Below are 23,024 nucleotides of genomic sequence, written 5' to 3'. Positions count from 1 at the left end.
ATAAAGTCCCTTCTGTTTTTACCAAAGGGGGTCAGAAATATTCCAACATGGTTTCCTCTTCTACTGCTCGCTTTTTTTCTTTTCCATCTGAGATGTGGTGAGGTGTACTGTATCTTTCCCGAGGTGGTGAGGAGGAGGACGAAGAATGATGACTGACCACAGTACAGCGAACTCATCCAAACACAGAGCCGGGGTTTTTAAAGGTCCTAAAAGGAAGCTGAGCAGGTGTTTCAGAGAGAAAATATCAGAAAAAGAAATGTGAGAGGGATGGGAAGAGAGGGAACTTTGAATGGGGAGAGTGAGATAAAAGGGGGAAGAAAAGAAAGAGATTAATAGAGAAAGAAATGGTGGTTGAAGGAAAAGTGAGAGGGCGGAGAAGGAAGGAAGGAAGGAAGGAAATTAAAGGTAAGAAACAATGGATAGAAAAGAAGAGGTAGGATACGAGGCAAAGAGGGGGGAAGCGAAGGACTGAGAGAATGAAGAAAGACCATAAACTTTTCTCTAATGTAGAAAATTTTCTGCTTGAACAACACTTTTTGAGCTTTCTAGTTTCACGACACACACGACCTAAAAATGCAAAGCAGTTGGTGGCAGCAAGGCATGGCTGCAGCGTAATCTTTGCCGACAATTGTGCCCTACTTTGGCAAAACTGTTGTCCCGGTTACTCACATTGGCACACAAACATTAAAAAATAGGTTTAAAAATGCCAAAGTTACCCTTTAAGCATTAGGAACACAGTGTCGTACCAAACCGAAAAAGGTGATGTCATGCATACACAGGCAAAGATAACCGAATCACTGCAAGAGAGGCAGAGGTCATTCTGCTTCTAGGACTGTGAGTGACCTAAACGTTACATGTATATGACCCATACCTGACCTTTTACCCCCATTTAACTTAAGGAAAATTCCCTCACACTTCCAACGTTGAAAATATGACCACACAAGTTCAACTTGTTGGCAGCGTGTTGGACTGAAACCTGTTTACAATCTCACAGTTCACCTACATTAACTACACTGGTGTGTGCGTGTGTGTGGGTTTGTAATACCTGTCTGCAACTGTATTTTATTAAACACCTGACTGTGTGTATATGTGTGTGAGAGAGTCTTGGTAATGTGTAATTTGTAGGTACTTAAGTGGTTTTGTGTACATGTTATACGTGTACATACACTGTGGTGTCCCTCAGCTTCTCAGGGGTCCTGCTTCTTGGTTTGGAGGTTGGAGAGAGTGTGTGTATATGTGTGTGTGTGTGTGTGTGTGTGTGCACAGGGTTTCCCCCAGCAGGGTGCTCTGTCTGTGGCTTGCCAGCCTGGGTGTTGCCCCTTCCTCCCTCCGCTCCGTGTGAGCGACAAGGAAAACACCCAGCGCCCTGAAATATGAAAAGGTCTTAAAATATCTGCAAATATTTTTATAATTGGTTTCACGGACAGCCGAGGTCAAAGCCCTGCTGGTTCTGCACTTTTCAATTACATTTCACATGTTTCACTGATTCTGTCATCCAGGAGAGAGTTAAAATGAGGGTATAAGTAGGTATAAGCTGTAATTTCAACATCAGTGAGGTTAGATTTAACAAATAGAAGGGTTCAACATTAAATAGAGTTGGTCTGATGGTTTTGGATGGACCGATATAAAGAAAGTAGTGATTTCAGGGTTATGACAGCAAATCAACCGACTGAGAGATTAACATCAGCTTTCACTCTGTTAGAAACGAGGTGCGAGAAGCCAACAGCCACCATAGGATTGTACTATACCTTTTATTTTGAGGTATCTTTCACTTTGATATCTCTGGTTGTATGTGGCAATTTATATTTATATATTTATATTTATATTTATGTTGCACAGTAGCAGAGTACATTGATTTGTCAGTATTTTAATCTCCATCAACTGCTGTTATTAAAAATATGATATCAATATTGCAATATAACATTTCCCCGACTGTAACCTGCCAACTTTGTGTATGCAAAATCATTTAACTCTCAAATCTCTGGAACCACAGTCCTTTTATAAAAAGATTTGCTGTTGGTTCAGCCCAGCAAGTAACACAAGTAACAGTCCTGGCTGCCCCTGCCAGAGGTTTATATTTTTAATATATTTAAACCCCCATCACTAATAAAAAATGTTAATTCTAACCTGCTGACTACAAGAGTCTGTTCACTAGCAGTAATCTCAGGTATTACAATATACACAATCCTCAATGTCAGCAGTTGTCTGACTGTGCAAGATGCTGCATGTTCATTTTAATATTAGTATTAGTAACACTATCAATCGCTGGCATAGGGAAGACGGGGCTGTTGTTTCAGAGCAAATGAAGCCGAACTGTCTGGTGATGGCAGAAAATGTCAGGGGAGATTGTTTGATGGAAGAAATCTCTAAGCAGCATGTTTATTCTCTTTAGCAAAGGGATTCTGGGACAGAGGGCAGTGGGGCTTTTGGGAAATATAATCTTAACTTAGAGAAACAAGAGTACTACCAAATACAGAGGGTGTAAGACAGAGGTCACTCGTATCTCCACAGCACAGCTGATTTAATCATGTTTATAAATGTTCTGTTTTACACCTTTTTAATGTTTAACTTGATAGAAGGAATGCAATGGTTAAACGTGACAATAGAGTGAACAAGCGCAGGTGCTTCTTTGTGGATACTGCATAAACATTCATTCAGTCAGATGACAGAGCAAGCGGCGTGTGCACTGGACACGTCAGCTATTTAAAAACTCAAACCTGTGAGCTCCTGGTTGCGGCACGGACAAACTCTCCGACCACATCGTAGTTTTTCTGGGCATCAAGAGAGATCGTGTTTCATCCTCCCTCAGTATGAACGTGTGTGTTTGTGTGAGTGTGTGTGAAAGAGTGATGCTGGCAGACCATTTGTGGCTCAACCAGACTGAAAATCCAGCCGTCTTCACACACACACACACACACACATTATATTTTTAACAAAAGCATACTGGGCATATTTGGAGGGAGTGTGATGCAGAGGGATTTCTGTAAAACCAGGCAGAATAATCTTTGTCAGACTGGTGTGTGTTTGTGAGAGTGTGTGTGTAACTCACCCAGTGTTGTAAACGTCCTCTCTGATGTGGCTGGCTGTATTTAGGCAGAGAGCGCTGAGGAAGTTGACAGAGGCGCGCGTGTGTATGTGTGTGTGTGTGTGTGTGTGTGTGTGTGTGTGTGTGTGTGACGGAGAGATTTTATGTCACCACCAGACCGGGAACACTTTTGTACCAGGCCAAAATGTTGGTTCTTCGGACCGGCCACTGTATATTTTTCTGTACATTATGCGTGTGTGTGTGTGTGTGTGTGTGTGTGCGTTGGTTTGTAGCAGGGCGTAGCTGAGCAGAGAGAAAATATCTTGGCCGACCGCGGGAATTAACCCACCCACTATACCACACCCAGAGAGAGAGAAATAGAGCAGTGGTCTCTCTCTCTCTTTTTATATCTTTGTCTCTCTTCGCTTTTCTCTCTTTTATTGTCTTATTTTAAATGCATGAATTACCATCTGTCACTCTCTGTTTTTCTAATTTAAATCATACTGTATCTGCATGCATCTCTGTTCTATTTTGCGTGTTCTAGTTCTCTCCGTCAGTTTCAGTTTAGATACTAGATTTTGTTTAGACTCCGGCTCCATATTAATGAAATTTGTTAATCTCCAAAGCTAACACATCTCATATCCCAGTGTGCCCCATTAATTACCAAGACTATGGCAGCCCACCACAGTCAAATTTGTTCCGCCATAGTTTCAAAATGAACCTAAAATATTTTTACACTGCTCATAATAACATTGAAGACCTCTAACGTTGTAGTTTGCACGCTCACACATCTGATTCGACAACCACTTTTCATGACACAACATCGTTAGTGGTCAGTACAGTAATGTCAAAGGGTTTGAACAGCTTGAAGTGCATGCACTATCACTCCATTGTGAGAACACTGTCAAGCTAGCTAAATGCACTGAAACTGACCAGAGCAAGCTGACAGGCAGGATTAGCGACTTTATTTCATCATTTTCTCACTTTACAAAGACAAGTGTTGCAGTATGAGAGTCTGACCTGAAGAGAGGCTATGAAATCTTAATTTTACTTAATAAAAGCACCACAACTACGTCAAACTTTTTAAAATTTAGCGCGAGGGAACACATCTGACAACGTCAGGTGTTTAACACAATTTATACACAATAACTGTATTATCATCACAGGAAGGATAAAACATGATACATGTGTCCATTAAAAGTATAAAAAAACCTCTAAAATGTAAGGTTAGTTTATTCTTCTATTTTGGGCCGCTGGTAAAACATTCAATAAGTTTATTGATTTTTTTGCTGTGTCATCACCATTTATATCTATAAAATGTGTTTATGATCAGATTGTTTACGAGAGCACAAAAGTGTTTGCAAGAGTGTAAAGTACTTCACAGATCTAGTGTCTTAATTTTGCTCTCACAGTGTACATGATTAATACATTTAACAATACATGCCCCCGGACACCACCAAGAGGGTGCAAGGTCCACCCACCATAGTCACTTTATCCAATTCTTTATCTCTGCAAAAAGAGCAATCATCAATCTACAGTCTACAATCTTGTGGTGCCAGCGCCGAAACTACACCGAATTACATTCTATAAAGTATATGAAAGGTTCCTGATTTTATAAGCATGTTCGTAGCGCATATAAATTATCTCCAAACCCAACTTCTCTCTTCTCTTTGTATGGGAAACGTTTCCATAGTTGGCGAGGATATTCCCCATCATCACTGTGAGACGAAGACTGCAGTAATAACTACTGTGTGTGTGAGTGAGTGTACGTGCCTGTGTGCCCATTGCACATAAATATGTTTTTCCCTCAAAGACCATTTGTGTGAGTGTGTGTGTGCAGTGCTCCATGGGTGGTGTAGCAAAAGGCTCAATCTTAGCTAGGCTGTCAGTGGTCTGCAAACACACACACAGCGATGGACGGGCCTGTTGTGCTTCAAAAGCACATTCCACACCAAGAATAGTATTAAATACTGCCTCTCTCGCTCTCTCTCGCTCTCTCTTGCTCTCTCTCTCTCTCTCTCTCTCTCTCGCTCTCTCTCACTCACACACACACACACAAACACACACACACACTCTTGATCAAATCATCATTACATATTATAAATTTTTTGTGTTTTGTGATTTATTTTGTTGAACCTACTTTTTCCTTCATCGTCTCTGCATTCTTTTCTACAATGTTTTCTACATTTCCTAGAATGCCATTTAGCAAAGGTTTTGAACTTGTTCATGTCAGCGATTTATGTCACGTGTGTGTGGAGAAAGTCATAGTGTTCTCCCCAGAAGAGAGTAAAAGTCTGGTCACACCAGAAATGGATCCTCGCATCTCAGCAAAATATTTTGTTCTTTTGTGACTGTACTCTCAGGGCTATTTAGCGTGTTAAGCCTAGTTAACATTACATGATTTTAAGCTCAGCGACCGTCAGGCTGTGATCAGGGGTAAATCAGTGATTGATTGATCCTCCCAGCCGGACGTGCCTGGAACAACTCCCTAGGGAGGCGTCCAGGAGGCATCCTTACCAGATGCCCAAACCACCTCAACTGGCTCCTTTCAGGAGCAGCGGCTCTACTCTGAGCTCCTCGCGGATGGCCGAGCTTCTCACCCTATCTCTAAGGGAGACACCAGTCACCCGCCCGAGGAAACCCATTTCGGCCGCTTGTACCCGCGATCTCGTTCTTTCGGTCATGACCCAGGCTTCATGACCATAGGTGTGGGTAGGAACAAAAACTGACTGGTAGATCGAGAGCTTTGCTTTATGGCTCAGCTCTCTTTTCGTCACAACGGTGCGGTAAAGCGAGTGCAATACCGCCCCCCTGGTCCGATTCTCCGGCCAATCTCCTGCTGCAGTCTCCCCTCACTCGTGAACAAGACCCCGAGATACTTAAACTCCTTCACTTGGGGTAAGGACTCATTCCCTACCTGGAGTTGGCCCTCCACCGGTTTCCTGCCGAGAACCATGGCCACAGATTTAGTGGTGCTAATCCTCATCCCAACCGCTTTGCACTCTGCTGCAAACCGATCCAGTGAGAGCTGAAGGTCACGGACTGATGATGCTATCAGGACCACATCATCCGCAAAAAAAAAAAGTGACGAGATCCCAAGCCCACCGAACCGCAGCCCCTCCTCGCCACGACTACGCCTTGATATCGGGAGAGTCCGACTTACTGCCGAGTACTCTGACACAGCTCTATCTTAGGATGTACAGGGATTGGATAGCCCTGAGAAGGGCCCCCCTCACCCCCCTCCTCCAGGGAAATTGACGAGAAACCCCCATCATCCTCCAGCTCTGCCTCTACTATAGAGGGCGTGTCAGTCGGATTTCGGATTTCCTCAAAGTGTTCTTTCCACCGCCCAGTTACCTCCCCAGTTGAGGTCAACAGGGTCCCATCCTTACTGTACACAGCTTGGATGGTTCCCCGCTTCCCCCTCCTGAGATGGCGGACAGTTCTCCAGAAACACTTTGGTGCCGACCGAAAGTCCTTCTCCATGTCTTCTCCAAACTTCTCCCACACCCGCTGCTTTGCATCTGCCACAGCAGAGGCTGCAGCCCTTCGGGCCTGTCGGGTCCTTGCAACCGCCTCCGGAGTCCTCCGAGACAACAAATCCCGGAAGGCCTCCTTCTTCAGTCGGACGGCTTCTCTGACCACCGGTGTCCACCACGGTGTTCGAGGGTTGCAGCCCTTCGAGGCACCTAAGACCTTGAGACCACAGCCTTCCGCTTCAGCAATAGAGGCTTTGAACATTGCCCACTCGTGTTCAATGTCCCCAACCTCCACAGAAAAGCCACACCCGCCACACCCGCCTGGGACTTCACACCTTGAGCAACTCCAAAGAAGAATAATGTCCATCCCCTATCAAGGAGTATGGTTCCAGAACCGAGACTGTGCATGGAGGTCAGCCCCACCAGATCTAACTGGTAGTGCTCCATCTCCCGCACAAGTTCCGGCTCCTTCCCCCACAGAGAAGTGACGTTCCACGTCCCCAGAGCCAGCCTCTGCCGCCCGGGTCTGGTCTGTCGAGGACCTTCACTGCCACCCATGTGACATCCGATGGATGGTGGGTCCAAAGGATGGAGACGGGGTGCCACGTTGCTTCTTCGAGCTATGCCCGGCCGGGCTCCGTGGCAAACTGTCTCATAACTGTCTGTCTCTTCTGTGGAGCAGTCTGTTCTCCCACAGAGGAGGTTAAATAAAAGTGGATGGTGACACACAGCTAAAAGCTACTATAGCTACCTCCGTTTTACTTGCTCCACTCTGCAGCTCTCTGTCCTCTTGAGGGTCAGAACTCACAAGATAGCATATTTGCTATTTTAACAGTGCAAATTTGTGAATCAAAGTTCAACAATCTTTGTGTGTATTAAGTGTGTGTTTCTTTATAAGTCAGTTAATGTATGAGTGTATAATGTGCAATTTTTTGAGTAAGTTAGTTGAGTAATGAATTTCCGTCTCTTTGTTATGGATGATATTTTAAAAATCAACTTTTGAGCTTTTTCTGTCTGACATCTGTTGTGTGTGTTTGTGTTTGTGTGTGTGTCCGTCTCTCTGTCACACACACTGTCATTTCCCACGCTGTCGACCACACAACTTTGTTTTTAGACTTCACATAATACTTCACTGTTGTGTCCTGTCCGACCGCCTCGTCTGGACCACATGAACACACACACACACACACTCAAGAACACACAGGCACATGTGATCTTAGCAGGCATACAAACTCACAAATACACACTCAAAGACACGCACTACACCACAGATCCAATCAGTCGGTCCTTGGCAGATTCTCTTTCTCTGTTACACACACACACTGCAGAGTGGATTCTGTAAATCCGCAGGTTTCAGCCGCAGTCTCCTACACGCTGATTGGTCAGGATGCGGGCGATTTGTGCGGCCGCCTCTATTTTGACTACGGCTGCCTGCAGATGAATGCAGCGCCGTGATCCACCGCTAAAATGTGAATCCAGGCAGAACGTGTGGGCTTTGAACGCAGCGCAGATAGCGTCGCTGTCCTTATCTAATCGACACACTGACTTTTGTTGCTGTGGTTTTTGTTTTCTTCCACAAGGAGCAAACAAGTGTTGCCCTCTAAACTCCAGTGAAAGATGAAGAGCAGGGAGTGCTGCAGGATGATTTTGGTCCTAAGATAATTTAGAAACATGTCAGGGGGACATCTTATTTTCCAAATGGGACTATCTCTCAGAAGGAAAAAACAGGCAGTTATTTAACAATTAGCTTGCAATTTGGACTATATTCTCACCAGAATAGTGTCACGCGTGGATCACCTTTACTGCACTGGAGTGACAAGGACACGGTCGGGGTGGATTGTGGGCGTCCACACAGCTGAGGACTTTGACTTCAGAGGCCAGGGTTCGGATTTTGAGTTTGTGCAGCAAAAGTGCTTTGGTTAATGTTTGGAAAGGATTGTGGTTTTGGTTAAATGTTGATAACCCCATTTTGTTTTGAGATTCATGTCACTGCAGACTTTCTGTATTAAACCATGCCATGGTCTTTTCCTAAAAAGTGCTGTGGGTGCCTAAGTTTAATAATGGTCACTACAAGTAAAAGTTTTCTTGCAATATTGAATATTTAGGTGGAGATCAAATGAAATATGTTAATGAATATTTTGCTGATAGGTTCATTGGCAGCATTTTTGCAACTTCACAGATACATTAAGTAACAATTCCTTATTACATTAGTAGAAATCTTAAAGGTTCAGTGTGTAGATTTTAGTGGCATCTAGTGGTGACGGTTGTGGATTGCAACCAGCTGCTCCCTCACCGTTCACCCCTCCCTTTGCAAGAGCGTAGGAGAGGCTCCGGTGGCCGACGCACTCTGTTGGCTCTTGTGCTAAATAATACGTGTGGTCCTCCATATGTTCAAATTTTTCTTCTCTTCTTACTTCTAATAAACCAGATGACTACTACTACTAACGTTACTTGTTTTTCTTCTTCTTTTTCTTCTTCTTCTTCGGACGTATTCAATGTAGTGGCTCTTTAGGACAGTTTGTCCGTTTGGGCGCTACATGGTGACTTCCATATAAGAGGTGGTGTATGTAGATAGAAATGGCTCATTCTAAGGTAATAAAAACATAACTGTTCATTTTGTAAGGTCTTTACACACCACTGAAAACATAGTTACCTCCTAATTTTTACACACTGGACATTTAATTCGGTTGGTATTGTTTCCTTCAAAACGTATTTCCTTTTGCAATTTAGTTGTATATAAATGTAAGGTTAGGTGAGGAGAAAAGCAACACAGTAACTTCAGCCAATGAAAAAAAATCAATCTTCCAGAAAAAGTCAAAGCTTTGTGTTTTTTTCCAGCCTCACATTCAGACTGAGAGCTGCCCAGTACAACCACAGTCTTCTGCCGGGGGAGCCGAGAAGCTTCCCCGCAGCAGCTGGGTGTTCTCGGAGCGTCACACATTCACTTTTCCCATCCGCAGTTTACCAGAGGATTTGAACTGGCAACCGCAAACCCAAACCTGTGTAATATATATACACACACAAACTGATTCCATGACAAAATAAGCACACAGTTGAGGTAAAGATTCCACAATGGACTAATAAACCATCTCTGTTCAAATTAAAATGTTCTAAAATGAATTTGGAAACCCAGAACAAGGCTGGAGGAGACGTGCAACCACATACCTCTGTCACACAGAACCAACTAACTAACCACACAAGGGTAATCATGTCATTAGGCCCGGCAGCCTCTGCATGAGCGGGGTGATTTGCCTTTTTTTTCCCGCTCTAAAAAGCGTGTTCCTGAAAATGAAACACCTCCTCAGTAATTTGGGGGAACAATATTATAATAGATTTATTCCCTTAAGGATCATTTACTGAAGTCAATGATGTGAAACGTAAGGAACTACATTGCCCACGTTTTCCTGTCAAACTGATCCCATCCAGGCATGGCTGTAGCAGATTCACATGGGATTAAAATGGCTGCGGACTGTGGTAATCCTGACGAAAACCACCAGACGTTTCCAGGTAGCTCTAGTCCCATGTGAAAAGGGTTTAACGTCACTTCGTTCCCGGCTGCTCAGAGCGACGTGGAGCACCAGCCTCTGCTCTGTATAGTCTACAGACTTCGACTTTGTTAGTTTGTTGAAGTAGCAGACTGACAAGATGTGACCTGACCCCTCTGGATTTCCATACAGGAGGGAAACTGCCATCTTGTTTTACAACGTCAATGTTTATCAACCCCTTGCTACCGCTCCCCCGAGGACCCGGCTCTCACACACTCTCTTATTTCCTACTGAGAGTAGTGGACGGTAGCTTCCCTAGGAGCTGGAAAGTGTTCTTGACATACAAGTGCAGGGAAAGTTTTCACAAATCTGGTAAGTCTGTTTTTATAGCAGTGTTATGCTACGCAGATCGTACATGAGAACGTCCCTTATCGTTCCCATCAGACCTCACATTCACCATGACTTCCTTTTCATCAACATCTTAGTGAGGCCTACCACTCTGTGACAGTAAAAGCAACGTAGAATACTACAAAAGCGCTGACACTGGGAAATCAAAGCGCACGTCAAAAAATGCTCCAATAACAATGAAGGCCATTCAACCACAACATAGAATGGGAATGTTCAAAAGAGACACTGAGAGCACCAAAAGGAGCATTAGCTCTTCTTTAATCAACATTGAGTAGATAAAGTACTGTGACAATAAAACCACCCCAATAACAATGGCAAAGAATACTGCAGCAAATTAGAAGATGCATGTAAAGTCAACTTTCCAGGAGCTGTCCATTCAGCACCACTAAACTACAATTTTTATTATGAATTACTAATTATTGTGCATTTTGAATCAGCTGGGCCAATATATGGATTGTCAACTGTTTCCAAGGTCACTGATGAACTTTGAACATCAAATCCCCCCCCCAATATATGATTATATTTAATCACTTTGCCTAGACCTGTGTATTACTGATGAATTAAACAATACATAACATCAGTCAAATGATCTAGATATCTTTCAGATTAGACAATAACTGCATGACAGGCTCAAGCAGAAATTCAATAAAATGTCAATATCAACCTCCATATATCAATCTAGATTTAATACATACTAGGGCTGACCCTGAATAGTCAAAGATTTGAGGCTGATCTGACTGCCAATCTCACAGTCGAATCAACGCAACGGCATTATGAAATGAGGCTCATACCATTTTGGCGATATGGGGGAATTCAATGTCTGATTTTACATAGAACTACCAATTTTCTCCCAATGAGTTAACATACAGCCTATTACAATATACATTTCATCGTTTAATGCTGTAAATAGAAATGTGAAAAGAAAGACACTTTTAATAAATCTTTTTAAAGAGCGTGAATAAATCCAAAATTGTAACCCTAAAGAAACGACAATCAGTTGACTGTAGGCCAGTTTTGACAATTATGATTTGACTGTGTAACATACATAAAGAACTCAGTCATTGATCACTGAAGGGACTGGCTCAAGCTAAAATATAAATTAATCAATCCAAAAGTTTAGAATAAAGTTAACAAATCTGAATCTGAAATTTTCCGATAAGTTTCAAAATCTTTAATTTAAAGAGAGCATGAACACTTAACCTCTTTATTGTGCTGTTAGTTTTTCATTGCATCAAGCTTTATTCAGTTTATACCCTCTATGATTGTTACTTCTGCTGTGCAGAGTTTTAAAATAATTCTAATCAAACAAAATCTGTCAATTTAACACACGCAAATTCACACACGTGCACACATAAGACATGTATACACACATGCAAACACACACACACACACACTATCTGATGAAATTGTCACTAACACACACATAAGAGCAGTAATTCACACATATTGCCACAGTCTCTTGACCACACATACACACCCAAAAGCATGAAGACACAGACAAGTACTTATCCTCAGTTTTATACACAGACACACACTTGCTTTGTGGCATACACTACTTAGATACAGACACTCCCTCACCCAGTGTTTCTTTCATGTCTGACTGTAAAAGGTCTGAGGGCACTGAGAGAGCATTTGCATGTCAGTGTGTAAATTTGCAATTTTTACACAATTTGTGGTCGCCTGTGTTTGTGTGTGTGTGTGCGCTTGCAAATGGATTTGTTGTCACTTGTTCTCGTGCTGCTTCTGCTTTTGTGTCCTGGAGACAAAGTGAGTATGTTTATGTTTGTTTGTGCCTTATGACTCCTGTCAGTATTTAATCTTGCAGTTATAAAGTAATGTGGTATTTGGAGTTATTTGCCCCTGGTTGGGTGGGTAGCCCTGTGGGCAGGAAAAACACTTCCTTAGTTACCGTCTATTAAGCTGTGAAACCTAAAACAGCTGCACACCTTAAATTTAACTTACACATATCAGTTGATGTATAATTATTGTCCATGTTTGTTTTCACTTTCCATCTTGTGTAAGCAGGTTTACAAACAAAGGAAATTAGACAATGCTGAAGTGCCAGCTTTGAACATTGTTTAAACCTGCAGACTCGCAAAATATTCACACTAAAAACAAGTAATTTTCTTTTGAAATGCGTTTGTTTGTTTATCCCACGTGTACAGACCCTGACTGAAAGCAGTTTTATGGATTCATCTTAAATGCAAAATTATTTTCACTGGTCTCTTCAAATTCTAAACATCCCCTGATCTGGAGGTACATGTCTAAACTTTGTTCTAAAAATGAAGCCCTTTCCAGTGAGTAGGACACTCTAAGTTATGGCACCCGTCTGCCTGCCACACGCACACACGCAACACACACTTGACCCGAGTCTCTCTCTCTAAGCCCTAGACGATGAGCCGTCTGATTAGAGCTCCTCTCTGGAGTCTGTGAACAAACACACATAGCAGCCTGTGGTCTCCACGTACATGCAAGGACAAATACATCCGCACACATACACACATGCACTTTTAGAGGCTCTTCTTAAACTATGGACTCCCCACACACACACATAGTGAGATACCAGGCTGTAGTCTCTAGTCTCTAAACCCTCTCCTTTCTCATGGAGATAAGAAGTGCGTCTCATTGTTGGCAGACAACGGTCCCGTTATCATCTTATCAGAGAGCCGTCCAATCTGGAGGAGGTGGGGCTGCAGTGTCTGTGTGTGTGTGTGTGTGTGTGTGTGTGTGTGTGTGACTGGGTGAGGGTGTACTTTCCTTAAGTGGGGGTCTTTTGTCATGCAACAGGTGCTGTTGTCACTCAATTTGTCTTGATGCTAAAGACTTCTGAGAGCTGCAGTGTGTTTGCATCAGTGTGTTCAAGAACAACACAGACAGTTCAAACATCAGTTAATCCTCATTCTCACTCAGGATAAAGTGACTTACAATGTGACGACCCATCTGAAGTTGAACTTTGTAAAGATAACATGTGGCTCATTAACACAACCCCTGTCAGTGCAGCCTGTCTTTGGGAGACGGAGACTACATCCACGCGAAACCAGACAATGTCAGACAACAGAACGACTGTTAAATAGTAATTTGATTATAGCTCGCTCACTCACTCACTCACTCACTCACTCACTCACTCAGTGAGTGCTGATCAAATCAAACATAATGACTGGTTAATGACAACAGCTGTCCTTCAGCTATATTGACATTTAAAGTGATTGATCACAAAGAAAATTTGTCGTTTTTCCTGTACGAGCTGAAACTGCTAATGGAGCGATGGATAAAACACACGCCTTTGGTGTGAGAGACCCGGGTTCAATTCCCCACTGTGACCCATCCACCATTGTGTCCCTGAGCAAGACACTTAACCCCTAGTTGCTCCAGAGGCGTGCGACCTCTGACATGTATAGCAATTGTAAGTCGCTTTGGATAAAAGCGCCCGCTACATGAATAAATGTAAAAACCAAACCTGTTTTTTATGATTTTTTCACTCCAGAGATCGTTTTGGTAAAGCTGTGAGATAAACACCAGTTAAGTGTTGATGGAGATCCAAACTGAAGTGAAAAAGTTTTTAAATAGCTGTCTTAATGCAGACGTACTCTGGCTCATAAGTACTTAAAATAGTAGAACGACCAATATTTTCGTCTTCTGCGTGTTTTTGACCTGGTTATTTGCAATTAGACATTAGTTGTGTAATGTCAGTTCTATAATTGTGCAACCAAGCCCACAATTAAAGGAAAAAGCATTGCAGTACTTTTTATTGTTGTTAGGTTGTTAAGTGTGAGTTTGCTGTGAGGCAAACAAACAGATCTGTACCTTATAAAAATGGATAAATATACATACATATATACACAGGTGGAGGGCACTTGCTCCGCCTTTACTTGTGGCTGAGAGGCTGCTCCCAAATAGTAGCTGGACACAGGAAAGTAGAGATCTGTGTGGGTAAATGGGAGCGTTCAGAAAGAAGAGAAATCAAGAGAAGTTACCACAGCTGGTCCAGGAGCTTCGCCAGCATGACGGTCTGTTCAAGGTTTACTTTAGGATGAGTCGGGGACAGTTTGACAAAGTTTAAAGTAAGCTAACATTAGCTTAACACAAACCTTGAACTGGAGGCAACCAGTTAACTATTAGAATAGTTTAAATAAATTAAAACAACTTTCCTGAAATTGCATGTACAGCTTCCAGGCTGGCTGTTTTTTGTTCTTATCATGGTAGCTACTGTTGGTAAAATCATAGAGCTCCAGGTCTCCAGCAACAGCCACCACTGGTTTTTCTTCCATGACTGTTATTTCTAAGCAACTATAAACTTTGTTGTCACCTCCACAGAAGGTCTGCCTCCCAATTCATCTGATTAGACAATGGGGAAAAAAACATACAGTAAATGACATTGGGCGGAGTTCTACTCTGAGTTTTTAAACTCAAGGCGTTCATAACATTCGTGCAAAAATGCGAGATGCTTGGGTTTCATTAGCAGCATAAAAAAGGCTTACTACCTATTAGAAAACAAGTGGACAAAGATGCCTCTTACATGCTATGTATAAAGAGGATGGATGGGAAAAGCCCGGCCTTGTGCTTCAGTGTAGACAGATAAAACTGAGCTTTTTTTTATGATGAGTATCTGCTCAGACACGGTTCTCTGTGCTCTGTGAGCCCTAATTTTGAGTGCCAACATAGCCAATCACGTATAAGATTATTATTAACCTGTACTTATGTATAATTTGTCATGGGACTTTCTTATTATACATTTTAATTTGATCTGATTTGACCAAATGACTATTTTATACTCGTTCAGTTGTCTGACACCAGAAACATAAAAACATGTAAATGAAAACAACTTAATTGTGACTTTTGCTCCATTTTAACACACTTTATTTTTTATTGTGGAGTATGGAAACCTGCAGGAGGTTTAATCTATAGGAGGGAGTAGAGATGTTTGCATTAATGATCTCTTTTTTTCACTTTTCTCATTCAGATAAAGATTCCAAAGAGAAGAAGGAGGTGATATCAGAGGCCAGTTTGAAAGAAGAAGCGGGAGGTGCAGAGGAGCCTCTCAAGGAGGCTAAAAAGGAGAAGAAGGAGCCATCCAAGGAGAAGAAGGAGTCAAAAAAGGAGACAAGCAAAGAGGCTAAACAGGAGACAAAGAAGGAGTCCAAGAAGGAATCATCCTCCTCCAAGGAGAAGAAGGAGTCATCAAAGGAGAAGAAGGAGAAGGAGGGGAAGGAGGCCAGCAAGGAGTCAGGGGACAAGAAAGTGTCCAGGAAGTCATCTGTAAAAGTGAAAGAGAAGAAGAAGGAGCCAGAAGCTGGAGAAGGCTGACAGGAGCAATGCAATAATCTGACATGATATGCATACAAACACATACACAAACAAAACACAAGATACATGTCAAAACATTATACACATACACAGATCGCTCATATAAATATACATATATGTATGTCCATGTAAACATATATAAGGAGCACAATTCGACACCACACACATACACACTGACATATGCAGTTTACATTATATATTTACATGTAAATATACTCATTCAAGGCCATATATCTCAGTAGCAAAGCAGTTTCCTCCCAGATGCATATTTACATTGTCTAGTAATAACCGATCCTCACACACATGCTCTGTGTCTCTGGGCTGCTGCTGCTGAACCACGCCACATCCAGTAGTTTTGGTGTGTGTGCGCTGGGCAGCTGTGGTGAGGTCTGAGCCCACGGAGAGCGAGGAAGAAGGCAAAATCCTCCTCCTCGCTCTTTAGACATTTCGCTGACTCTCTACTTCCTCCTCCTCCTTGTCTTCGTCTAGCCTCAGAAGCAGTTGAACCCACAGCCCTGAGCCTCCCTAATCCCAGTCAGGCCCCAAACCGCCCCCCGCGCGCCCACGCTCACTCCTGGATGTGACGTCGGACCCGCCCTCTCGCCCCCTCGCGTGGCACCGGGCCTCACCAGAGCTTCCCCCGCCTCGTCGCTAAGAATAAATCGCCTGCCGTGTCGAACAGCCCAGTTGCTTCCGGGTAAATCAAGGCCACATCCTACAGCCTCCACCCCCTCTGACCTCTTCCAGTCAGTTTTGTTTTTCAAATCTGGGACACTCAAGGACACGCGGCTGCTGATGGACACATACTTGGTGCTGTGGGGTCGGACCTGAGACTGTTTTTGTACGCTGAAAACCAACAGGGCGTTTTCTGGAAAAAGCAGGGTGGTAATCAGGGGAGAAGAGCCTGCAGGGCCGGTTTAACACCCGAGGCCTTTTCTGCTCATCTTCAAGAACATTATGAAGATGAGGCTGGATATTAAATCCACTCCACGGCACGTGTGTCGTCTATAACATCAGCAGCTTAGCTAACCAGCTCCACTAGATACAGATTGATATGTTACTGTAAGATGACCATTACTAGCACCAGAGGAAGAACAGACTCTTTCAGCAGCAAATAAACAGACAGTAGGTGTAGGTTTCAGAATAAAATGCACAAGGTACTAAATGATTTAAACGACCAGTTCACTTAAAATACAACAAAGAAATTTTTTTCCCTACTTTTAGTGATATCTAATTATGCAGATGGGTTGTCTTGTTTGATTTGTGAACGTTCTGAGAGGAGTATCATATTTGAAAACTACAGAAAGTTGGGTAAAATGTCTGGGCAGGTTTTTAGTCAGATATTTACTCAATTATGACATGAAACCACCTTTTTATAGCATAAAAAAACCCAATTAAAACCAAACTAATCAGAAACATAAACATACATCAGTGTGATAGAAATTACCAAAAATGACAGAAACCATCTTTAGGAAAAATGTATTTGACGTGTACTGTATTAGTTTGCCCCATGTCCCATCTGCTAACATGCGGGGGGCGGGGTTTAAGAACTATTCTGCAGCCAGCCAACAGGGGGTGATCGAGTTGTTTTTGCTCGACTTTTGGGAAGCTGTCATGACGTCCATATTTATATACTGTCCATGAATCAAACCAAAAATGTCTGCATGATTTGATACCACTGAAAACATCAGTCATAAATTGTTTGAAATGGCATAAAGAACATTGATTAAAACAAGATAAAGAATTGAGAGTATCTTCATAGAGTTTAGGGTTTGCTGAACAGTTTAAAATGTGTTTTAGTTAGAATGTCAGAAAAACCTGATCACTGAACTTGAAAATTAATCAGAAGCTTTAAAATGAAACAGTTGGGGATGGGAATCTGTTTCAAAACCCATTTCATGATGTAAAAAACAATGCAAAAAGCCATTTGAGGAGTTTTTCTTCCAGGATAAAGTAACCACTGTTTGTTAAAACTGAACAAAATGAAGACCAATTCTGGTCACATAGGTCCTTGTTTGACAGTTTTACAGACTGGAACCTGTTGATGTTGGAGATATTGAATTACAAGCTTAAAGAATGTTTTTCTCTTTCATTGTAGGAATGTAAGGCTTTGAGCAAACACGCACAAACACTCACACACAAACACACCACACATAATTTAGGAGCTTTGAGCTGTATTTCTGCCAGACTTGAAGCTTACAGACTTCAGCCATAGATGCTGTGCCAGCTTAACAAATGACAATCCCAGCAGCGTTACAAGTCTGCCTCTGTCAGGCCTCTCCAGTGGGAAACGTTCTTTTAGCTGATTTAACCACTGGTCATGGCTTCTCGTTGTTGTCTGACTGATGAAAAACCTGATTTAGGTTGGCTGTATTTTTTAGGGGTTTTAAATTTTAAATATTTGGACTTTTCACACAGATAAAAACAGATTGACTTGACAAGTGTCAGCTCATCCTTGCCAAGGAGGATAGTTAGAAAAGTGGGTGATGTTACAGAGGTTCCCATTGGACACAAGGTACTACATGTTTCAGAATACCTTGAATGTTTGTAATATAGAGTCGATTTTGCATTGTTGTAGTAGCTGTTCAGATGTGCCAGGCTCCTGTTCTGAGCCTGCTTTTATAGCCACATTTCATTCCAAAAGGAGAAGTTCTGCACTTCCAAACAATTGATTACTGTTACTAACGTGCAGCCTGAAGAAGATCCCCAACCAAGGAGTATGAGAATGAAATAAACCTTATTTATGATTTATTTAGTAATAAAAGTAATCTACTATAAGTAATCAAAGTCTTCAGTTTGTGATTTATTGCCATTTTGTTTATTGCAACGGTGGAAAGATACGTTTCCTTGTCTGTCTTTGCTTGTCTGGGTCTGAATGATGGGGTTGTGTAATCCCATTTTCACCTAAATTATTCTCTTCAACAGCAACAGACAAATCTGCAGATTTTTAGCAGAGAACAACATCTGCCGGTTTAAACTCTTTCCAGATTGAAAGTTACTTGATATAAATTTGAATGGTAATCTTTCCCTCAGAGTTCAGCGCTGAGTCATCTTCCTTCTGCGCGGGCACTGAAGCTGTAAGTAAATCTTAATTGTGACGAATTTCATGATATGTTGGGGTGAACCTGTAAAATTATATTTGCTTTGCAATGCATACCTCGTCTAGACATGAAGCTTGAAATTCTCAACTCATTGGGTAAAATTCAAATAATACCTTGCAATATTAGCTAGCTAACATAGAACACAAGTGTAACTTCACCTTTTAAATATAATGTATGTATGTTAAGCCAATTTGATAAATGAAGTCATGTGACACTGAAGTGTAATTCTCACACAACACAACACAGTGATATTGCGGAAGAGAAAAGAAACACAAGCAGTCAGATTAGACAGGTTGTAAACAAAACAAGGCGAATTGTGAAATTATTATTATTTTTAATTAATATGTCTGCTGTAAACATCCCTCACAGTTTACAGACCAACTTACTGTTTTAGCTTTGACTTATTCTACTTTTTCCTGTGCAATAACATGTCAGGTATTCCTCCAAATAAAGTGGTTGAAATAATCTGGATAAACTGTTGTTGTTTACAACCTGTCCCTTCTTCTGGTGTCATTATGTTTCCAGATGTCAACTATTACCTTAGTGAGTCCTCTGTTATCGTGACCAGTGGAAATGATGGACAAAACTACAACAATAAGACCAAAGTTGACTGTTTTAATCCAAGGTAAGCATGGAGAATTATAAAGGAAGGAAGTATATTTATTCATTTAGCTGACTCTTTTCTCCAAAGTGACTTACAATTTCTATATATGTCAGAGGTCACACTCCTCTGGAGCAACTAGGAGTTAAGTGTCTTGCTCAGGGACACAATAGTGGATGTGTCACAGTGGGGGATTGAACCCGGGTCTCTCACACCAAAGGTATGTGTTTTATCCATTGCGCCATCGCCACCCTTTATTTATATAGCATTTTTCCCAGAGTGACAAAGTGCTTTACAACATTAACATTTATGGAACGAAAACACAGATAAAGAAAATAAAAAGATAAAAGAAGGTAGAAGGAAAAAGTGAGCTATAAAACAGTCCATAATAAAACAAATAATAATTGCAGAGTATGTAGTAAGATACATGATAAATACACATAAGAGGTATAAAGAATTCATAATAAATACATAGGAGGTAATAAAAACACACAAAGAGATACATAAATCGCAGACCTGGTGAATACAGGTTACATTAAACATACTTAAGTAAACATACGTAATGTCCAACACTCATAGGCTGTGTGTAGCATTGACGCCCAGTACATAACTGAAGGGCTATACAGACAGAAGCAGTCGTCAAGTTACAATAGAGGATATGTGCTGATTCAGGGAGCAAATGTTATAAATTACTGGTTTTCTGCAGAGTTGATGATGGGAAACGGGACATGACTGAGTGTTTTGAAGGGCATCACAGCATGTGTTGAAAGTCTAAATTTCCAACTTTCCTTTTGTCTCCTGAACACAGCACTGTTCTTACATTTCTTTGTGTTCCCCGGAGAGTCGCAGACAAAGTGTAGAAACGAACCTAACACTTGTCAAGTTGATGAAGAGGACTCACTCTGACGGCTTTTGAAGTGATGTTTTTTTTTTTTTTCTTTTCCTTTCTTCGGGCTCTGGAGGCGAGGTTCGCTGCAGATTGGGTAACGGTGCTGAAGCAGAACTGCTGCTGTTTAATTTGGCAGCAGCTCTCAGTGTGTGTACATATAGGAGCGCTGCAGATAGAGTTACTCCCCCGCAAAAATACTCTGCCCTCTCAATATCTCTGTTTCTCTTTCTCAATCACTCAAATATTTACATTTCACTTTCACTCGTTTTTATCCCTCTCCCCATTACATTTTTTCATCCCCCACATCAGCCCTTTTCTCTGCATTTGTCAGGTCTATTTTTCCCTCTCTGTTATCTTTCCCTTCAACTCTATATTTTGGAAATTTACATCAATCACATCTTTGACACATCTTACAAAAAATCTACTTTTCTCTCAAATGTTTTTTAGTCACTTCCTTCTCTTTGTACTCTTTCCCATCTCTCCTAAAAGCTTTAAATTGTTCTCTTAGCTTTTTCTCTCCATCGCTCAGTCCTTTTTAGTTTTTTTCTATTTTCTCTGTTGGTTTCTAATCTAATTCAGATCACATCTACATTCCCTGATTCTGTACAAAATAACTCTATTGATCATTCTCTTCCGATCTCTCCATCCATCTATCAACCCTCACAAAACGATCAGCCTCTCTTTGTTGTTTCCTTCCCCGCCCTTCCCTACTCACTGAACGTTTCCTTCTCTCACAAACTTTACCTCCTCTGTCCACCAGGGAAACAAATTGGTTCCGACTTTAATTTCTTTGGCTGTATTTCTAGATTGCAGTTGCAGATGCTGGAATTTTGTTTTGAATATTTGTTTAGAATAATACACATCTCTGATCGGTCAAACACAAACTTTGTGTTGCTCAACCACCGTTTCTGGACACCATTTGTTTTCCTTTTGCTACAGCTAAGAAACAAAGTTTTTCTGCTGCACAGTTATTAAAACAAGTAGTAGTAGTAGTAGTACAGCCACAAAATATCTCTTATCACATTGACAAGCATTAATCAAACATGTAATCAAGTCAAATCAATTTTATTTATCCAGCACAGTGATTCTCGAACTGGGAGGCGTAGTGCAGGGAATTGGGGTTTTTTTGGCTTCGGCATGGCAGAAAATGTTTGAGAACCACTGATCTAGTCCAATATTACAAATCACAAATTTACCTCAAGGGGCTCTAAATGCGCACAGCTTACAGCAGCCTCTGTCTTTAGACCCTCAACCCCAGATAAGGAAAAACTCCTTCCAGGACGGACAGACATGAATAGACCAGAATGGCAAAAATCACAGTATGGACAATCACGATGACAAAATTATAAATAGATTTTAAACATATTTGAGGAATGTGGATCCGGGAGGACATAGTGTAGCTTCCAGGTGTCGCCACACAGATGCAGTAGGACCTGAGTTACATAACGTCCTCTCCACCATGGAGACCTGGAAAGAGGACTACACAAAAACAGAAGAAGCAAAACTCAAGCACACCATTCACACAGAGGAGAGGCTGAACCTCCTGATCCAAAACATCTGGTCCCAGGATGGTCCAGCACAGACAAATCTGAGTGAAACGAGAGGACAAGGAGAAAATAAGGAGACAGATGGAGGGGGAGACAGAAAGGCCCACAGCTTGTTGACACAACAAACAAACCTATGTGTGTTCAATCAATACTTGAACTTCTCGTCCCTTTGGCTAAATCTTTGGACTTTTTAGATATGTCTGATTGTTTGTGTGATTTCCTTGTAAAACACAAAAAATGGAAGCCAAACAATAAACATTATAGGAAATGTGTCCGACTGCCTTAAGATGCTCTGCTGCTGAGAGCCTGTCTGCCAGTGGACATTTGAACTGGACGCATCCACATCCAGTGGACCTCATTTCTCTTTCATCCTCAGATTTCTGTTTTCTCTCACAAAACTAGCTCATCACCACCCCTTTTTTCTCCTCTCTTACATTTCTTTCTTTCATCAGCCTTTCTTCCAGAGCGCCACTTTCTTCCGCCTTTGCTCTCTGGTTTGCGTGTTGTATTTTTGACTTTAAACACTTTTCCAGATTTTGTTTTTTCCTCCTCAGTAACTTCTTCCCTCATTCTCGCCTCGGTCCAGTAAACCAGCTCTGATGTGAGGAACCACCAAACATGGCTGCACACACCCCACTGTTAAAAACATCAAACAACAATTCTTCAACAATCAAAGTGTAACTGGGTCGCAGCAGTTTGAGTGAAGAGTGAAATAAAAGCGGAGTTTGGATTCAGACGTTAAGGAGCAGCCGTCTCACTGTGGGTTTTATTTCGGAGCTTATTTCTGTCTCTCGGGGGTTTAAGGCGTAAACAAACTGGATTAGATAATTGCCGCATCATTTTACTCTCACTGCAGATTTGAAGCGTCAGCAATGTTTCACCTCCGCCACGGGGAACTTAAGTGGCTCGGATTTCTTTTTTTGTGTGAACAACACTGATCCTATGTTTTGATCCCAGGGGAAAATTACCAGAAATTATATTTATTTCCTTGGTAACACAGCTACATCATGTTTTTGTTTCCCTAAATGACAATACAACATATTTCTCTATTCTGAAGATAAATATATTTTAGACCATATTTTCTCCTCCTCTGTTACCATTCATATTAAAACTTTCTGTTTCATAAGGAATGATACAAATTATAATTTGGACTTTGAAATTTAAACTTTAGATACATTTATTTAA

General features: G+C 41.6%; 1 protein-coding gene across 2 annotated transcripts in view; it reads left to right on the top strand.

The window, feature by feature from the left end:
* bbs9 (Bardet-Biedl syndrome 9) overlaps nt 1–18,483 on the top strand; it is a 193,212-nt gene extending 174,729 nt beyond the window's left edge. For both annotated transcript variants that reach the window (XM_038710511.1, XM_038710510.1), the window contains one exon: nt 15,358–18,483. In XM_038710511.1, coding sequence (XP_038566439.1) covers nt 15,358–15,701 — 344 coding nt within the window. In that variant the 3' untranslated portion in view covers nt 15,702–18,483. The remainder of the gene's footprint in view (nt 1–15,357) is intronic.
* The last annotated feature ends 4,541 nt before the right edge of the window (nt 18,484–23,024 follow it).

This window comes from Micropterus salmoides, unplaced genomic scaffold (assembly GCF_014851395.1).
Source record: "Micropterus salmoides isolate LMB-PRFRI ecotype aquatic unplaced genomic scaffold, ASM1485139v1 Ms_hic_scaffold_11, whole genome shotgun sequence".
Lineage (NCBI taxonomy): Eukaryota > Metazoa > Chordata > Actinopteri > Centrarchiformes > Centrarchidae > Micropterus > Micropterus salmoides.
Note: the sequence above shows the minus strand (reverse complement) of the source record. Positions and strands in the feature narration are given on the sequence as shown.